At 41.5% G+C, this 20,188-nt stretch overlaps 1 protein-coding gene across 1 annotated transcript; it reads left to right on the top strand.

Annotated features, from left to right (window-relative positions):
• Positions 1 to 17,653: 17,653 nt before the first annotated feature.
• Positions 17,654 to 19,370, top strand: LOC135629221 (uncharacterized). Its single transcript, XM_065136415.1, has 3 exons — positions 17,654 to 18,197; positions 18,309 to 18,478; positions 18,531 to 19,370. Exons 1-3 carry the CDS (start codon positions 17,654 to 17,656, stop codon positions 19,368 to 19,370), a joined length of 1,554 nt encoding a protein of 517 aa, XP_064992487.1.
• The last annotated feature ends 818 nt before the right edge of the window (positions 19,371 to 20,188 follow it).

The raw sequence follows: 20,188 nt of genomic DNA, 5'->3' as shown, positions 1-20,188 counted from the left end.
AAGTCATCATCATAGTTCTCATCACTTGAATTTTATTTCAAGTGGTCTTCATGAGTTCTTAGTATCATATCCTTTCTGTTCTTTGGAAGGTTATTCTCAAGCCTTCATGAGCATTGCAAGTCTGTTAAGATCGGAGCGGCACTAAGAGGGGGGGGTGAATTAGTGCAGCGGATTAAAACTTCGGTTTTGAAGAAATCTTTCGTACGATGAAAAGCAATATCAATGGAAACCGATTTTAGAAGCTTGATAACTTAGAAACGAATGGAACCATAGTAACTAAGTAGAGAAGTTTGCAGTATGTAAATGGCAAGAGTAGGATGCAAACTAGATAACACAGTAGTTTTTAAAGTGGTTCGGCCAAAACGACCTACATCCACTTGCGAAGCCTTCTTCGAAGAGGCTTCCAACTTCCACTAGCAAATTTCTTGTAGGGGAAGGACTAATACCCCTCTTACAACCTTTACAAGTGGTTCACACTCTTACAATTCTTTTCAACAAGATGGGAGGAGTGAACACTTAGGCAATATGAAAAACAAGGCTTGCAAAGACTATTCTAAGGCTCTTAACTCAAACTATTGTTTTTCAAAAGGTTGTGATCTCAACTGAGATTTGAGGGGTATTTATAGGCCTTAAGAGGATTCAAATTTGGGCTCCAAAATTTGAATTCTCTTTGGTTCCCGATGCTGGCGGTGCCACCGCCCAGCCAAGCGGTGCCACCGCCCAGCTCTTGGGTGCTGGGCGGTGCCACCACCCAACCCAGGCGGTGCCACCGCCAAATCTAGCGGTGCCACCGCCTACACTATTTCAGCTCACTGGTTGGGCTCCAAAATTGGCCTAAACCAGTCCGAACTAGAGCCCAATTGGCCCCTACTTGGTTTATAGGATTAACACCTAATCCTAACCCTAAGTAACATGCTAACTACTAATTTAAAGATATTTTCTAAGCTATTACAAAGTCCGTAAGTCAAGACTTCTTCCGGCGAGCTTCCGGCGAACTTCCGACGGTTTTCCGATAAACACTCGGAAACCATTCTGCAGACTCCCGGCAAGCTCCTAGACTTCACGATTTGGTCTTGGCGAGTTCCAACGAGCTTCTTCGGCAAGCTCCGATCTTTCTCAATGAGCTCCGCGAACTTCCAACGAACTTTCCGACGAGCTTCCGAAAAACCCTTCGGCAAGCTCCCTTACTCATTCTCGGCTAGTTCCGACAGCATTCCCGACGAACCTTCGGACTTTCGTCGAACTCTCGAATTTGCAACAAATCCTTCGTGCTTGACTTCGGCACTTTGTTTCGCTTTATGTCTTCATCGTTATCATAGTTAATCCTGCACACACAAGCCAAAACTCTACTCCGATCTAGACAATTATTACAATGCGAATTATGTTGCCCGGCACGTCATTGGTTGGTGCTTCGTCATATTCTTCAGCGCATCGTCCTCTCTTGCGGCTTGTTGCCCAATCAGTGGTTGACCTCCGCAACCCTGATATCCTTGGTGCAATCCCGCTCTCCTTGGCCCGATGCCCGACGTCCGAAGCCTTCTGCCGTCCAATATCCTGACGTGATCTTCTCCGATGCAACGTCAATTCGTCCTGCGTCAACTGTCTAATCCTGATCGAGTAGACCTGCATCACTCAAAATGCAGTTAAACATCTAAACACAATCAATTAGTTTCATCATCAAAATCCGAGATTCAACAATCTCCCCCTTTTTTATGATGACAACTAATTGATGACTAACGAAGTTAACCTTAACTTCCCAGAGTTTAACCAAACTCCCCGTATCAATATGCCATTGATAGAACACTTGGATTATCCCAAATCCAAGTAACATTCATCACATGTTCTGATAAACATTTAAACCATCATGCAAATATATAAAATATTCAATTCAATGCATTAAGTCATCAATATACTTCTCCCCCTATGTCATCAACAAAAAGGAGAAGTAGCTCTAGCTATTTTAAAAGATATGCAAGTTTTTGCAACATAAAGCTAGATTTTCATCACAACATATAAGCACAAAAGTATAGCAAGATTCTTAAGTTCAATCATGGCAATTCAACACTGGCTTCTTATGCAAGATTGCACTTTGCTTTTCTTTACATGTTCTCACTAGCAAAAGCTTTCTCCCCTTTGTTTTTGTCGAAAAGAAGGGAAGAGTATAAGCTAGCCAACATTTGCCTTGAGCTAGCAATCTTTCTCCCCCTATGTCATTACCGAAAAGGAGAGGAACCAATGATTTAGACTTTTACATAAATTATGAATTTACATTAATCAATATTTCAATCATCACATGATACATACAAGACAAAAATGCAAAGAAATAATTTCATGAAGGATATCAATGTGAAAATTCACTAAGGATCATATGATACAATCGTAAATCATGATATCATTATGCGATACATCATGAGATGATAATTTATCATATCAATGAAAGATATCAATTGTTAAACATGATATGATAATAGTCTCAAAAATTTTAATTTACGATACATGTGATACATTGCGATACACTAAAAAATTTAATGCGATGCTTTTAAGGATATCAACCTATTTTTGATACAAAGCATGGCAAGAGCAATTTTGTTGCAAGTTTCCTAAGTTTTGCACTTTTTGCTTCTTTCGATGGGCAAGATCTTTCTTCTCTTTTTGAGAAGTGCAAGCTTGCAAGTTTTACTTAGCATGCTAGGAAGTTTACTTTCATTTTCAATGCACAAGCTAGCAAAACCTTCTCCCCCTTTATCAAAGTCAAAAAGAAAGGGAGGACTCAATGGCTAAAAATTTCAACCATTCAACAAGCTAAATATGCAAAGAATTCATGAAATATATCAATAAGGATCAATTCATGAATACCAAAGATATGATTCATGGTTCATTAAAATTCTTCTTAACAAGTTCACGATCAAGATTCATATAATTCATAATAAAGCAAATTGTTATATTATGAAATATATGATTTCAAGGCTCATGATTCATTTGAAAAGATATAGCACAAAGAGCAACTTGAAACATTCTTATCAAGATCACATTTGCAACTCTTTCTCCCCCTTTGTCATTGGCAAAAGGAAAGGAAGATTCAAGTCATAAATATCAAAATAATAATTTTATCATGAATAAATTCATCATTGCGTGCATCATTATCGTACATTAAAGTATTGCATACATAATACCAAATCATCATATATATTTTTAAAACATATAAACTCATCATTATATGCATGATTCCAAATCATCATTCATATTATTTTAATCATTGTTTCAATCATCACTATAACTCATCATACACAAAATGTAAAATCATCTAACATGATACAAACATTTATTTTCAAAATATTTATCACTATTTTCATGTATGATAATAAAGTATTCATGATACACATTATATGCATATATCATCACAATAAAAAGCAATTGAATGCATAATTTCAAATCATAAATGTTTCAAATCATAATGGTATTAACTTGTCAAATTTCATCCTACCATTCATGATCATAACTTTTCATTTGTATGCATCAAAATAATATCAAGAGTATTTCATGCATAATTTTATATCACCACATAAGGAATATCAAGAAGAAAGTAATTGGGTGATGCGATAAACATTACATGAATACAAGGAATTGCATAAAAATCATATCATAAAAGATTAGAATATGTGAATACCAAAAGGCATGATTTCTTTTTGAAAAACCTACTCATAAATAATCAAAAGAAAATCTTAAGAGATCGAATAATGAAAAAATCTTGATTCATAATAAATCTTAATTTGTAAATATTACGGAATCAAGATCATGAATTTGGATAAAACTCATTTAAATTCAAGTCGTTCAAATCATCAAAATCTCAACATTTCTTTCAAGAGATTCAAAATGGCATAAATAAGTTTATTGGTCTCTTAGGTAGAAATCAATAAGATAGAGAAAAAGAAATTTTTTAATAAAAAATTCTTTCCTCCTTTTGTTTCAACTTATTGATTGATTCCATACATGCATGCCCCCTTTTTTTTTCTTTTGTTTTTTTTTTTAAATCCATGCATCATCGTTTAAAACGAAAAGATCAAAAATCATAAAAAAAAGTGCAACACATAATTCAAAAAAAAAATATTTCAACTCATTACTTCAAATCAAACATGATTTCATTTAATCAAAATTGAATAACTTTAAGACCAATAAATCATCATGTATAACAATCATCAAGTATGATACAAACTTTTCAAAACATTTATCATGATAAGGCATATAAGCCAAATAAACTATTAAATATAAAGCATATTCATCAATGATAGTTTCATTGGGCATAAGACATTTTCAAACAAAATCATTTTGTTATTTGTTGTAGTCATACATTTTTCTTTTTAGGTAAATCTATCTTTTCATGCTTAAATTTTTTAATTTTTCAAAGATGCTAGAAAGAAAAACATGATATAATTTTTGAAAAAACAATTTTTTATTTCCTATTCCTACTATCTAAATTAAGCACTCATGAAAAACTTTAAGTAATTTCAAAATAATTCAAGAGAGTTGAGTTACTTACCTTATAGTCGAAGCTCGTCAAAGCCCAATTCGTCGTTTCACCTTTGGAAGTTCTTGATTCATCCTCGGGTGCCTTCCTTTTCTTTGGCCTCTTCCTCCGTTCAAGTTCATTGTTTATTTTAGATTTTTGTTTAATGAACTTATTAAGAGTTAGTGTTCGAAGTTCAAGTTCATCATTGTCCTCATCACTTGAGTCGTCGCTCAAGTGGTATTCATTTGTCTGGAGTTCCAAATCCTTCCTATTCTTTGGAAGGTGGTTTAAGTGTTTATTGTGTTCATCATGTGCATTGCGCACCATTTCATATGTCATCAATGAGCCGATAAGTTCTTCAAGTGGAAAAATATTTAAATCTTTTGTTTCTTGTATTGCCGTTACTTTTGATTCCCAAGCTTTAGAAAGTGATCGTAAAACTTTACTAACAAGTTCAAAATTTGAGAAACATTTGCCAAGAGCTTGTAAACCACTGATGACATCCGTAAAACGGGTGTACATGTCAACAATGGTTTCGCTCGGCTTCATTCGAAAAAGCTCGAAATCATGCATTAAAATGTTAACTTTCGAGTCTTTGACTCTACTAGTTCCCTCGTGCGTGATTTCAAGTGTTCGCCAAATATCAAAAGTTGTTTCGCACATAGAAATCCGATTGAACTCATTTTTGTCCAAAGCGCAATATAAGACATTCATAGCCTTTGCGTTTAAACAAAAATACTTCTTCTCCAAATCCGACATTTGTTAATCGGTTTAGAGGGAAGTTGAAAACCGTTTTCAACGATATTCCACAAATCCAAATTTATAGAAATCAAGAAAACTCTCATTCGAGTTTTCCAATAAGTGTAGTCCAATCCATTAAACAACGGTGGACGAAAAACCGATAAGCCCTCTTGAAAGCCATGAAGAGCCATTTCTCTCGGGTGTAAATCCGAAATGAGAAATACCAGGCTCTGATACCAATTGTTAAGATCGGAGCGGCACTAAGAGGGGGGGGTGAATTAGTGCAGCAGATTAAAACTTCGGTTTTGAAGAAATCTTTCGTACGATGAAAAGCAATATCAATGGAAACCGATTTTAGAAGCTTGATAACTTAGAAACGAATGGAACCATAGTAACTAAGTAGAGAAGTTTGCAATATGTAAATGGCAAGAGTAGGATGCAAACCAGATAACACAGTAGTTTTTAAAGTGGTTCGGTCAAAACGACCTACATCCACTTGCGAAGCCTTCTTCGAAGAGGCTTCCAACTTCCACTAGCAAATTTCTTGTAGGGGAAGGACTAATACCCCTCTTACAACCTTTACAAGTGGTTCACACTCTTACAATTCTTTTCAACAAGATGGGAGGAGGTGAACACTTAGGTAATATGAAAAACAAGGCTTGCAAAGACTATTCTAAGGCTCTTAACTCAAACTATTATTTTTCAAAAGGTTGTGATCTCAACTGAGATTTGAGGGGTATTTATAGGCCTTAAGAGGATTCAAATTTGGGCTCCAAAATTTGAATTCTCTTTGGTTCCCGATGCTGGCGGTGCCACCGCCCAGCTCTCGGGTGCTGGGCGGTGCCACCGCCCAACCCAGGCGGTGCCACCGCCAAATCTAGCGGTGCCACCGCCTACACTATTTCAGCTCACTGGTTGGGCTCCAAAATTGGCCTAAACCAGTCCGAACTAGAGCCCAATTGGCCCCTACTTGGTTTATAGGATTAACACCTAATCCTAACCCTAAGTAACGTGCTAACTACTAATTTAAAGATATTTTCTAAGCTATTACAAAGTCCGTAAGTCAAGACTTCTTCCGGCGAGCTTCCGGCGAACTTCCGACGGTTTTCCGATAAACTCTCGGAAACCATTCTGCAGACTCCCAGCAAGCTCCTAGACTTCACGATTTGGTCTTGGCGAGTTCCAACGAGCTTCTTCGGCAAGCTCCGATCTTTCTCGGTGAGCTCCGCGAACTTCCAACGAACTTTCCGACGAGCTTTCGAAAAACCCTTTGGCAAGCTCCCTTACTCATTCTCGGCTAGTTCCGACAGCATTCCCGACGAACCTTCGGATTTCCGTCGAACTCTCGAACTTGCAACAAATCCTTCGTGCTTGACTTCGGCACTTTGTTTCGCTTTATGTCTTCATCGTTATCATAGTTAATCCTACACACACAAGCCAAAACTCTACTCCGATCTAGACAATTATTACAATGCGAATTATGTTGCCCGGCACGTCATTGGTTGGTGCTTCGTCATATTCTTCAGCGCATCGTCCTCTCTTGCGGCTTGTTGCCCAATCAGTGGTTGACCTCCGCAACCCTGATATCCTTGGTGCAATCCCGCTCTCCTTGGCCCGATGCCCGACGTCCGAAGCCTTCTGCCATCCAATATCCTGACGTGATCTTCTCCAGCGCAACGTCAATTCGTCCTACGTCAACTGTCTAATCCTGATCGAGTAGACCTGCATCACTCAAAATGCAATTAAACATCTAAACACAATCAATTAGTTTCATCATCAAAATTCGAGATTCAACAAAGTCATCTCATAGGTCATTAGTGACCCGATAAGTTCTTTGATAGGAAAGTTATTCAAATCCTTGGCCTCTTGAATGGTCATTATTTTAGGGTCCCAACTCTTTGGAAGGGATCTCAAGATTTTATTAACAAGTTCAAAGTTTGAAAAACATTTACCAAGAGCTTTTAAACTATTAACGACATTCGTAAAACGGGTGTACATGTTAACGATAGTTTCGCTTAGCTTCATCTGAAACAATTCATAAGTATGAACTAAAAGATTTATCTTCGACTCCTGTACCATACTAGTGCCATCGTGAGTGATTTCGAGTGTGTGCTAAATATCAAAAGTCGTTTCACAAATAGACACTCGATTGAACTCGTTTTTATCTAAAACACAAAACAAGACATTCATAGCCTTGGTATTTAAAGCGAAAGTCTTCTTCTACAACTCATTCCAATCGTTCATTAGAAGATAAAGACTTTTGAAAGTCATTTTCCACAAGGTTTCATAACTCAAAATCCATTAAAATTAGAAAGCTTCTCATTCTAGTCTTCTAATATATGTAATCCGTCCCATTGAACATGGGTAGACGTGTAATTGAATGACCCTCTTGATTGCCGACAAAAGCCATCTCTTTTGGGTTTTGAACCAAATCAAGAGTAACCGATCTCTGATACCAATTGTTAGGATCGAGTCGGCACTAAGAGAGGGGGATGAATTAGTGCAGTGGATAAAAGCATCAGTTTAAAAAAATTCATACATTAAAACAAAAACAGATCTAGAAAAATAGCTTGAAACTGTGTTTATTCGTAAGGGTAGTGAAAGCCAAGTAATGAGGAAGTGAAGCAATTGCAAAGTAAGTAAATGACAATAATAGAAATGTAAACCAGAATTTATATTGATTCGATCATTATGACCTATATCCACTTCCGATTGCTCCTCTATCGAGGTCACCAGTTGTCACGCCCCCCGAATTATCGCATTCAGGAGGTGTGACCCTGTCTAAAATTAATAATATCATAATTTATCATCAATTCAATCCAAGATCCAATCTAACAATTTGAGGATACTAAGAACCATTCAAATCAATATTCACAATTCATAAACCTATACGTTACATAAATCTTACTCCACTTCACTCAGAGATTCATAAAATCTAAAGGCAACTCAACTAAACATTAACCACAACACAAATCCATAATCATAGAAATATATACAATCATAAAAAGATAATTATTTACTATGAGTTCTTATCCTTATACAACTTAAACTTATCATTCCATAAACATGTGCGGTCCTTTAAACTTTTACTACACATAAGTATCAACATATCCTTAACATTACATCAGAAGTAAAGTATACTATACAACAAAAACCTATCAACCAACAAAGATTAGCCCAAAAGTCTTCTAGCCTTTCACTGCTTCAACCCAATTCTAGCATTTCAGTGCGTGACAAGCTACCCTGAAAAATGTATATAGTAACGGGGTGAGCATATAGAGCTCAGTAAGCAACTAACGTATCCATGGCGATAGGAGAAGTTTAAGAAGGCTTAGTATCAAGATAACAAAAGCATAAATACCAGTGTTCATTTAAAATCATCTCATTTGATATAAAAATCAAAAAGGGTTACCTCATTCGAAAATAGGCATTAGACATAATAATTGGAGAAAGGAAATTAGAGCATTTCATTGGCAAAAAAAACATTTAGGCATGTATCAAATGGCACATGAAGCATTTATGTGCATATCAAAGGCGTAAGAGTGTTTGGGAGTATAACAATGACATATGAAATACTTCAAAGTATAACAAGTGAACCGAATAATAAACACAAGCTTGTATGTCATTTTTGATGTAGCATGCATTTCATTTTTATCCAAAACATAAATATAAACTCATAAGTAAAGCGTTGGATATCATATCAAAAACATAGAGGGCACTGTAGGACCACATACATAATGTGATTCATCCATTTTAAGATGACCACCAAGCATAAGTCTCCCATGTCTAGGAGCTCCATCCACCCATGTCTGAGTGAAATCAATGGGGACCGGCAGAGTATCGCGGGCTCTATGCATAACTCCCTTTACCATTTCTGGCAAAGGTTCATAATATCCCACAAGACACCAGAGTATAAAAGGGTAGTATGAACAATAACATTGGCACATATCGGAAGCACATGTGGAACAACGGAGATATGTGTGTGCCTTTATCAAACCAGGAAATGCAAACAAAGCATTACATAATAAATTTCAGACATACAATAATTTCAAGATGAACAATACAAGAATTTCAAAGGACTAATATAAAACTCAATTGAAGAAGAATTTAGCAAAAATCAAATTTTCAATAGAATGAAACTTGAATAGGCAAAACTTAACAAAGTTTTCAATTCTGGCAGAATTTAAATGGTATATTTCCTGATTTGTTTGAGTGACCAAACATGCTCTAATTCACTAAAAATAGGTGTCATTGGAAAGCTGTATCAATATATTTTTAGATGAACTCAGATTTGTAATTTTTTTTTTTGAGTTCATAACAGGAAGTTACAACGAATAGAGTAACAGAAGGTTAGAATTGATCATCTCTATTTTGTAGAATTAATAGAATCAATTTAAATAGATGTTTCAGAAGGCAAACATACTTCAAAATTTCCAAATTAGGAATCAAAAGAAAGATATTTGAATCTAATTTACAAAGAACTAAGTTTTACATAATTCAAAATTTTCAATAGAGAGTTATGAGCAATTTAGTAACAGAAGGTCAGAATTAATAATCTCTGTTTTATAGAATTAATAGAATCAATTTAAACAGATGTTTTAGAAAGCAAACATACTTTAAAATTTCCAAATTAGGCGTCAAAAGAAAGATATACGAATCTAGTTTCCAATAAACTAAGTTTTGCATAATTTAGAATTTTCACTAGAGTTATGAGCAATTTAGTAATAGAAGGTCAGAAGTTGTAGTATCTATTTTACTGAATACATGAGGTCTTTCATTCATATGTTTGGATAGGTAAATTTACTCTAAATCTTTCAATTTTTTATATCAAATGAAAGCACTATAAGTCTCTTTTCGTATAAAAGAGGTTTTTCCTCAATCCGAATTTGATACAAAAAGTTATTGCCACACGAGTACTGAAAGGTCAAAATCTGATAAATTCCAGATTCAACATTTCATGTATAAACGGTATAGATATCTTACATGCAGCCACAATCTTTCAATTTTCTCAAAATCAAGGTAAAAACAAAGATTAAAATTTATCTCTAGGATGGGTTAGAACACTTGCCTTAAAATGTTTTGATTTCCAAATGTGGGGGAATTGATACAAAGCCTTAAGCCGAGATAAAACTTCTTCTTCTTCAATTATTTCTCTTTCTCTTCTCCTTCAATTCCTTCTCCTCTTCTCCTCTTCTAAAGTTTCCCTTAATTGTGCTTTAAATTACTTAGGTTTGGCTCATGCTAAAATAGTGAGGTGGCAAGTATGTATGGAGGTTTAGGTATCATCTTTAGAATAAATACAAGTGGCTCATCCTTGCTAATGCCACAAGTCCTCCATTTGATTTGATTTTATTTTATTTTATTTTATTTTATTTTTCTTAGTGTGAATCTTTCATAAATCACCTCCAATGAATGAGATTCACATTTTGATACCTCACAATACTTTCAATATATATAAAAAAATATTTAGTGCTAAAGAATTATTTAAAAAAATTCTCATATTTACAAATAAGTCCTTATAAATTTTTAAAAAATGAGAGATGTTACACTCTCCTCTCCTTAAAATAAAATTTAGTCCTCTAAATTTGTCATACATCTTTCGACGAAAAGATGAGGATAAGCTTTCTTCATTTCTTCCTCTAGCTCCCAAGTCATTTCATTTGTAGGATGATGCTTCCAAATTACTTTAATCAGAGTAATGATTCTATTTCTTAAGATCTTCTCCTTTTTTATCAATAATCCGAATGGGCTCTTCCTTGTAAAACAAGTCTTTCTCAATCACAATCGGCTTATACTCAATGACATGAGAGGGATTAGGTATATGCTTTTTGAGTATTGACACATGAAATATATTATGAATATGACACATCGATGGTGGCAAGGCAATCTTGTAAGCGACAGAGCCAATTCTTTCAAGGATCTCCAAAGGTCAAATGAACCTTGGGTTTAACTTTCCTTTCTTTCCGAATCTTACAACGCCTTTGGAAGGGGAGACCTTTAGGAATACAAAATCCCCTACTTGGAACTCGATATCTCGTCTTCTGTTGTCAGCATAGCTCTTTTGCCGACTCTAAGCAGCCTTTAGCCTTTTTATGATAACCTGAATCTTTTCAGTAGTCTCTTGTACTTTATTTGGTGCTAACAATTTTCCATCACCAACTTCCTCCCAACATATAGGCATTCTGCACTTTCGCCCATACAATGCTTCATAAGGAGCCATCTGAATGCTCGAATGGTAACTATTATTGTAAGTAAACTCAATAAGAGAAATATCTTTACCCTATTCACCTCTCCAATCCATAACATAGGCTCTAAGCAAATCCTCAAGTACTTGAATTGTTCTTTCAAATTGACCATCAGTCTTGATGAGGGTAATAATGGCGACATGACGCGCCACGACGTCAACCACGCCTGGATGACACTCTGCCCGAGGAGAAAGGCAATAATGCCGACTCGATGTGCGCCGACGTCACCCGCTCTCAGACAATGACTTCATCGTCGCCTGAGCCCGCACTGTCACGCCCCTCCCGAATTATCACATTCAGGAGGTGTGACCCTGTCTAAAATCAATTATATTATAATTCATCATCAATACAATCCAGGATCCAATCTAACAATTTGAGGATACTAAGAATCATTCAAAATCAATATTCACAATTCATAAACCTGAACGTTACATAAATCATTATCCACTTCACTCAAAGATTCGAGAAATCTAAAAGCAACTCAACTAAACATCAACCACAACACAAATCCATAATCATAGAAGTATATACAATCACAAAAAGATAATTATTTACCATGAGTTCTTATCCTTACACATCTTAAACTCATCATTCCATACACATGAGCGGTCCTTTAACATTTTACAACACATAAGTATCAATAGATCCTTAACATTACATCAGAAGTAAAGTTTACTATACAACAAAAACCATCACCCAACAAAGATTAGCTCAAAAATCTTCTAGCCTTTCACTACTTTAACCCAATTCTAGCTTTCAGTGCGTGGCAAGCTACCCTGAAAATTTTATATAGCAACGGGGTGAGCATAAAGAGCTCAGCAAGTGTCTAACATATCCATGGCGATAGGAGAAGTTCAAGCAGGTTTAGTATCAAGATACAAAGTAGAAATACAAATGTTCATTTGAAGTCATCTCATTTGATATAAAATCACAAAGGTTTACCTCGTTCAAAAACAGGCATTAGACATAACAATAGGAGAAAGGAAATTAGAGCATTTCATTGGCAAAGAAACATTTAGGCATGTATCAAATGGCACATGAGGCATTTAGGTACATATCAAAGGCATAAGAGTGTTTGAGAGCATAACAATGACATACGAAACACTTCAAGGTATAACAAGTGAACCGAGTAATAAACACAAGCTTGTATGTCATTTTTGATGTAGCATGCATTCCATTTTTATCCAAAGCATAATATGAACTCATAAACAAAGCTTTGGATATCATATCAATAAATATAGATGGCGCTGTGGGACCAATACATAATGTGATTCATCCATTTCTGGATGACCACCAAGCATAAGTCTCCCACGTCTGGGAGCTCCATCCACCCACGTCTGAGTGAAGTCAATGGGGCCGGCAGAGCAATCGTGGGCTCTAAGCATAACTCCCTTTACCATTTCTGGCAAAGGTTCACAATATCCCACAAGACACCAGAGTACAAAAAGGGTAGTATGAACAATAACATTGGCACATATCAGAAGCACATGCGGAACAACAAAATATACATATGCCTTTCGAGTCAATACGATACAAACATAATCTTTCATAAATGTATTCAGATTTGAAAGAAAACAAAAGCAAGAGCATACAAGGATTTCAAGAAATCACATATAGCTCAATTGAAATAAGAAGGTTAGGTGAATTCAATGTCCAATGAAATTAAACTGGAAGAGGTACATATCGAAAGCAAATGCGGAACAATGGGATGCATGTGCCGAATCATTACGATGCAAACATGATCTTTAGATGATAGCTGCAGATGTACAAATAAATAAAGGACAAAAGTATACAGGAATTAAAGGTAATAATGTAAAGCTTAACTGAAGTAAGAGTTTTTGCCGAAATCGATTTCCAAAGAGAAGAAACAAAGAAAGCTGAAATCGACCAAAGCTCGATTCTGGCAGAATTTGATAGGAACATTATATGAACGATTTGGATGACCAATTATGCTCCAATTTATATAAAATAGGTGTCATTAGAAAGCCGTATCAATCTATTTTCCGATGAACTCAGATTTATAATTTTTTGAGTTCTCAACAGGATGTTACAACAAATAGAGTAAAGGAAGGTCAGAAATGATCATCCCTATTTTGCAGACTTGATAGGATCGATTTAAACAGAAGTTTCAGAAGGCAAACATACTTCAAAATTTCCAACTAGGTGTCAAAAGAAAGATATACGAATCTAGTTTTCGAAGAACTAAGTTTTGCTTAGTTCAGAATTTTCTCTAGAGAGTTATGAGCAATTTAGTAACAGAAGGTCAGAAATTTCAGTCCCTATTTTGCAGAATCTATAGGGTTAATTGAAATAGAAGTCTTAGTAGGCATTTAAACTCCGAATCATTCAATCTTAGTGTCAAAATAAAGATATTTGAGTCTACTTTCAAATGAAATAGGTTTGTCTAAATCAGAGTTTATTACAAAATGTTATGACCGAAACATTGAATAGAGGTCAGATTACCGAAAAATTTCAGATTCATGGATTTGTATCAAAAGGAAAGAACGGTTTGGTACTAAGCTGAAATCTTTTGCATTATGAAGAACTAAAAGGAAAATAAAGATTAGGAATTCTGTAGGAAGAGATTAGAACACTTGCCTTAAACAAATTTGATTCCCAAATGGGGGGAGTTGATGCAAAACCTCAATCAAATCTTCTTCTTCAATTCCTCTTCTTCTTCTTCCCTTCTCTTCTCTTCTTAAACTCACGTTGGATGCAGCATCTGAAGGTTACATTTAGTTTCTCCTTTAATCTCTTACTTAATTACTTTTGGTTAACACAAGAGTTGCAAAGTTTCAAGGTGGCAAGCATGCATGAAAAGTGCTAGGTGTCATCGGGCAAACTTAGGTGGCATCATTAAGCTAGCTAGTGACACATGTCCACTAAATTTTATTTTATTTTATTTTTATTTACTCAATTCTGAATATTCTATAAATCATATCAAAATTTTAATATTTACTCTTAGGTCCTTGGCCATAAATTTTAATATAATATTATTTAATATAAAATAATCATTAAATAATCCTTATTTTTACAAACAAATATTTTACTAAATTTTTAAAAAAATGGGGGATGTTACACGCACGCTTGACTGAGGCAGAGGAGGACGACGACCGAGGCTCGCCCATACCCTACGGCAGTTCGGTTCTCCACGCAACGCCAACGGTAATGTCAGACGCCATCAGAGGTACAGTCCTGCCCCTGCAGGCAGGCACATCAGGTAACACTAAACTTACCTATAAATACCCCAAAGTTCTAAATGAAAAGGAAGAGCACTCCTTCATACAGAAATCCCCTCTGCATCCACTAACTTGATCGTCGGAGGGGTCGGGCCGAGCTTCCGACCCGACCTTTGTGCAGGTGCGAAGCCGAAGGTCCCCACCGGACACGCAGGTGAGGAGTTCTTGCCCGAAGGGAACGGTGACCCCTTCCCGACCGACCACCGTGATCGGCCACGGAGAGACCTCAAGGGACGCTGCGCGAGATCCCCGTCATTCGGACCCCTGACCAAGTCGCTTCGGCCCCGAGGCCATGGCATAAAGTTGTTTACACTAACAGTTTGGCGCTAGAAGGAGGGTCATCCGAATGTTGAGTGATCAGCAGACCCACTCTGACGAACCCGTAGCTGTCGGGTTGCGCCCGATCAGCACCCCGAAAGAACATCACTTGCGTGATGAACCCCGAGACGAGCGTCCCACCACGACATCGAAGCGCTACTGGCGGTTATTCAACGACCCGGGTTTGTCGCCACCCGACGGCGCCCCCGCCGGCCCGCCGCCTGTATCGCCCAAAGCCTTTCACGACCTCGCTCATCAAGTCCGAGCCTTGACGGGCGTGGTCCAAACCATCATCCCGCTCGTCTCCCATCCGACGCCCCCACATATGACCCAGCCTTTGCAACAGCGGGAGCCCCCCACCCGGATTCACGCACCGCTTGCCGAGCTCCCCACTTCGCCCCGAAACCAGTCAGCTCGACCCGGGAACCAAGGAACGAAGGATCCGACGACTCACCCGGTGCCCGAGGCACTGTCTGTGGATTCAACAGATGCCCTGCGAGTCCAGCTGCGCCTTGTTAGCCAACGACTCGACGAAGTACAATAGGAGGTTCGCAGGTCAAAGGGAGAGCTCGGGGCGGACAAACACCAAGGGTCCCCGTTCGCGCCTGAAATACAAGATCAAGCGATCCCACCACATTTCCGGCTCCCTTCGTTGGACGCCTATGACGGCGCCACTAACCCAGCGGATCATGTAGCCGCTTTTCGCACTCAGATGGCGCTATATGGGACTTCTGACGCCTTGATGTGCAGGGCATTCCCGACGACCTTGAGGGACTTCGAGCTCCTTTGACCAGCTCGCCAGGGACTTCGAGCTCAACTTCCTGGCCTACGCTCGACCAAAGCCGTCCGTGGCGTTGCTCCTCGGACTCAACCAAAGGGAGGACGAGCCTCTCTCCCATTTTGTGAACCGCTTTACGATGCAAATTCGGGGGCTGTCGGACGCTCACCCCTCTCTGTTGATGCAGGCATTCATGATAGGCCTGCGGCCTTCCAGGTTCTTTTGGTCTCTCGTGGAGCGACCCCCCACGGCGGTGCCCGAGATGCTGCAGCGAGCAAGCCAGTTCGTCGCCACGGAGACGTGGATGGCCGGGAGGCGTGAAGAGCACAAGAGGGGCAAGTCGGAGCTGCCCCAGCAGCAACAATCCGCCGCATCCCGGCGTAGGTTGGACAGATCCGACCCGCCGACACCAAGGTCCCCTCTCCCCACCTTGAATTCGTCCCGAACAGAAATATTTCTCCACATAAGGGAAAGGGGACTAAACAAAGATCCCCACCCGATGAGGAACCCGGGAGAACTTGCAGACCGGTCAAAATACTGTCGTTTCCACCGGCAGCATGGGCATGACACTGAACAGTGTCACGAGTTGAAAAGGCAGATCGAGGAGCTTATCCGCAGAGGGCATCTCGGCCAGTACCTTCGGCCGGACAAGGCACTTTCGCCGTGCCCAGAGGGTCCCATCGAGCAACACATCGACGTGATAGCTAGTGGCCCCACATTTGGCGGGAGCTCCATGACCGGAAGAAAGGCATACGCCCGAGCCGCCTCGGCCGAAGCCCCCGGGCACGGGCCCGAGCCCGAGGTTACTTTCCCGGCCGGAGCATCCGAACAATCCGAGCACGACGACGCGCTCGTGATATCGGCCAGGATCGCCAATGCGCAAGTAAGAAGGATCATGGTCGACACCGGAAGCTCGGCCGATATACTTTACGTTGATGCTTTCCAGAAGCTCGGCTTGTCTAGAGAAAATATGAAGTCGATGTGCTCGGTGCTCACTGGATTCACCGGTGATTCGATCTCACCGCTGGGGGCTATCACTTTGCCCATGACCTTAGGAGCCCCGCCAAGGTTAAAGACGGTGATGACCACTTTCTTAGTGGTCGATCTCCCGACTGCGTACAACGCTATCCTCGGTCGTTCGACCCTCAACAAAGTCAGAGCCGTCGTCTCAACTTACTACCAAACTGTGAAGTTCCCAACTCACGCTGGGGTCGGGGAGGTCACGGGAAGCCCCCGAGAATCCAGGCGCTGCTACCTGACCGTCGTCTCGCTATACAAGAAAGCCAGGGTCGCACCACCACTGGAGGATCCTCGGGAGACGAAGAGACCAACCTCCCACCCCGAGCCGAGGGGATCCACCATTGACTTATCACTACTAGAAGCCCGGCCAGACCAGACGGTCAAAATCGGGTCGGAGCTACCCGAACAAGAACGAAAGCTGCTCGTCGGCTTCCTACAGGAAAATACCGACGTCTTCGCCTGGTCGCCATCTGACATGACGGGCGTCGACCCGAAGGTCGCGCAACACCATCTCAATATTTCACCCGACGCTCGCCCGGTGAAGCAAAAACCCAAGCGGCAGGCCCCTGATCGGCAGCTCACCATACGAGAAGAAGTGGGTCGACTTTTAGCGGCAGGCTTCATAGAAGAAGTCAGATATCCGCGATGGCTATCCAATGTAGTCCTCATAAAGAAACCCAATGGAAGCTGGAGGATGTGCGTTGATTACACTAGTCTCAACAATGCATGCCCAAAGGATTGCTACCCACTCCCAAAGGTCGACTAGTTGGTCGACGCGACGGCCGGACACGCCCGCCTCTCATTTATGGACGCCTTCTCAGGATACAACCAGATCAGAATGGCGCCCGAAGACCAAGAGCATACGACCTTTCTCACCGATCAAGGTGTATGCTTTTATAAGGTCATGCCTTTCGGATTGAAAAACGCTGGGGCTACATACCAGAGAACAGTGAACAAGATGTTCGCCCACCAGATCGGGCGGAACATGGAAGTTTACATCGACGACATGATTGTAAAAAGCCAAGAGGCAGGAACTCACCTTGCCGATCTGGCCGAGACATTCACCACGCTACGGAAGTTCGACATGCGACTCAACCCCGCGAAATGTGCCTTCGGCGTCACCTCAGGAAAGTTCCTCGGGTTTATCATACATGAAAGAGGAATTGACACCAACCCGGAAAAGGTCCAGGCGGTCATCAACATGCAGTCACCTCGGACGATCAAGGACCTGAAACGCCTCAACGGGAGACTCGTCGCCCTGTCTCGCTTCCTTGCCCGATCGGGTGATCGCTGCCTCCCCTTCTTCAAGGCGCTGAAGAACCCGAAGAATTTTCAATGGACGGCCGAATGCGAGGAAGCCTTCAAATAAATAAAGCAACACTTGGCCAGCCTCCCCCGACTTGCCTCAGTCTCTCCCGGGGAGAAGCTCGGCCTCTACCTGGCTGCCTCCCAACACGCAGTCAGTTCTGTTCTGGTCAAAGAAAATTCCGACGAGCAGCTACCGGTCTACTACATCAGCCATGTCCTAAACGGGCTCGAGGAACGATACCCACCGATTGAGAAACTAGCGCTGGCACTTGTGCTATCAGCCCGGAAGCTGCGCCCCTACTTCCAGGCCCACCCAGTGGAGGTCGACACCGACCAACCGCTACGGTAGGTCTTGTCTAAATTTGATATTGCAGGACGTCTCCTCAAATGGGCCGGTGGAGCTCGGTGAGCATGACGTACGATACGTGCCAAGAACTGCCATCAAAGCCCAGTCTGTGGCCGACTTCATCGCAGAATTGACCCAGATTTGGGGCACGAATCTCGAGCAACCTCCTGAAGTATGGGTTCTGCATGTGGATGGATCGGCCAACTCAAAGGGCACCGGCGCAGGGCTGGTGCTGCTAGCTCCCGACGGGCGCTCGTTCGAGCACTCCCTCCACTTCGGGTTCCAAGCCACTAACAACGAGGCGGAATACGAGGCGCTCCTAGCAGGACTCAGGTTGGCCCTCGAAATGCAAGTGGTCGCCATACACGTCCTCACCGACTCGCAGCTGGTAGCCGAGCAACTCAGCAACGGATACGAGGCTCAGGACCCAATCATGGCGAAGTATCTGGCACAGGTAAAGAACCTGACCGCCAAGTTCCCTCATTTTACATTATCTAATGTCTCGAGGGGAGAGAACGAGCGAGCTGACGCGCTAGCTAAGCTAGCGTCGGAGCCAGCCTCCGAAGCCTGGCCCAAGGTCGAGGAGCTCCCTGCCCGGGCCATTGAAATCGCAGCTGCGGCCTCGGGCGGCACCCCAATCACGTGGGCACAAGAATTGCTATGCTTCAAGCGGGACGGGACTCTTCCCCCCGACGAGGCTACGGCTCGGCGCCTGCGTCGTACACATGCGTGGTATTCTGAGGTGGGCAGACGGCTCTATAAGCGATCCTTCACATACCCCCTCGTACGGTGCTTGGAGCCCGATGAAGCTCGGACGGTTCTGGTTGAGGTCCACGAAGGGCTCTGTGGGGAGCACATCGGCGGGTGAACCCTAGCGCACAAAATACTTCGCCAAGGTTACTACTAGCCGACCATGTGCCGGGACGCGAAGGCCTACATGCAGCGGTGCAGTTCGTGCCAAGAACTCGCCTGCACGCCCTGGCAGCCCGCGGTCCCACTCACCCCCATCGATTGCGCATGGCCGTTCACGCAGTGGGGTTTGGACCTGCTCGGACCTTTCCCGCCAGCCTTGGGACAGCGGAGATATATCGTCGTGGGAGTCGATTATTTCTCAAAGTGGGTTGAAGCCGAGCCACTAGCGACGATCATAGAGCGTCAAATTAAGAAGCTCATATGGAGGAACCTGGTGACTCGGTTCGGCTTGCCCAGAACCATCATTACAGATAATGGGCCCCAGTTCGCCGGTAGAAGGTTCCGGGAGTTCTGTGCAAGCCACGGAATCCAGCTAAAGTTCAACTCGGTGGCTCACCCTCAAACGAACGGGCTAGCGGAGGTAACCAATCGGTCCATTCTAGACGGGCTCAAAAGAAGAGTGTCTGCAGCTCGATCGGCTTGGGCGGACGAACTCCCGAGCATCTTATGGTCATTACGCACCACCCCCAAAACCACGACTGGAGAGTCCCCCTACAGCCTCATGTTCGGAACCGAAGTTGTCCTACCGCCTAAGGTAGCTATTCCCACCCTTCGGACAAGAAACTATGACGAGAGAGTCACGAACGAAGGACTTCGAGCCAGCCTTGACATGCTCGAGGAGCGACGTGCCGATGCATACTTGAAGGCCCTCTCTTATAAAAGAGCCATCGCAAGGGTCTACAACCGGAAGGTACGACCCCGACCAATTACGTT

This window comes from Musa acuminata, chromosome BXJ3-1, assembly GCF_036884655.1.
Source record: "Musa acuminata AAA Group cultivar baxijiao chromosome BXJ3-1, Cavendish_Baxijiao_AAA, whole genome shotgun sequence".
Lineage (NCBI taxonomy): Eukaryota > Viridiplantae > Streptophyta > Magnoliopsida > Zingiberales > Musaceae > Musa > Musa acuminata.
This window is presented reverse-complemented; position numbering and strand designations above follow the sequence as displayed.

Coding starts and splice junctions, on each gene's coding strand:
- LOC135629221 (XM_065136415.1), top strand. CDS start 17,654: ATGGACGCCTTCTCAGGATACAACCAGATCAGAATGGCGCCCGAAGAC. Junction 18,198..18,308: donor TTTTCAATGGACGGCCGAAT/GCGAGGAAGCCT, acceptor CCCAACACGCAG/TCAGTTCTGTTCTGGTCAAA. Junction 18,479..18,530: donor TCCAGGCCCACCCAGTGGAG/GTCGACACCGAC, acceptor TTGATATTGCAG/GACGTCTCCTCAAATGGGCC.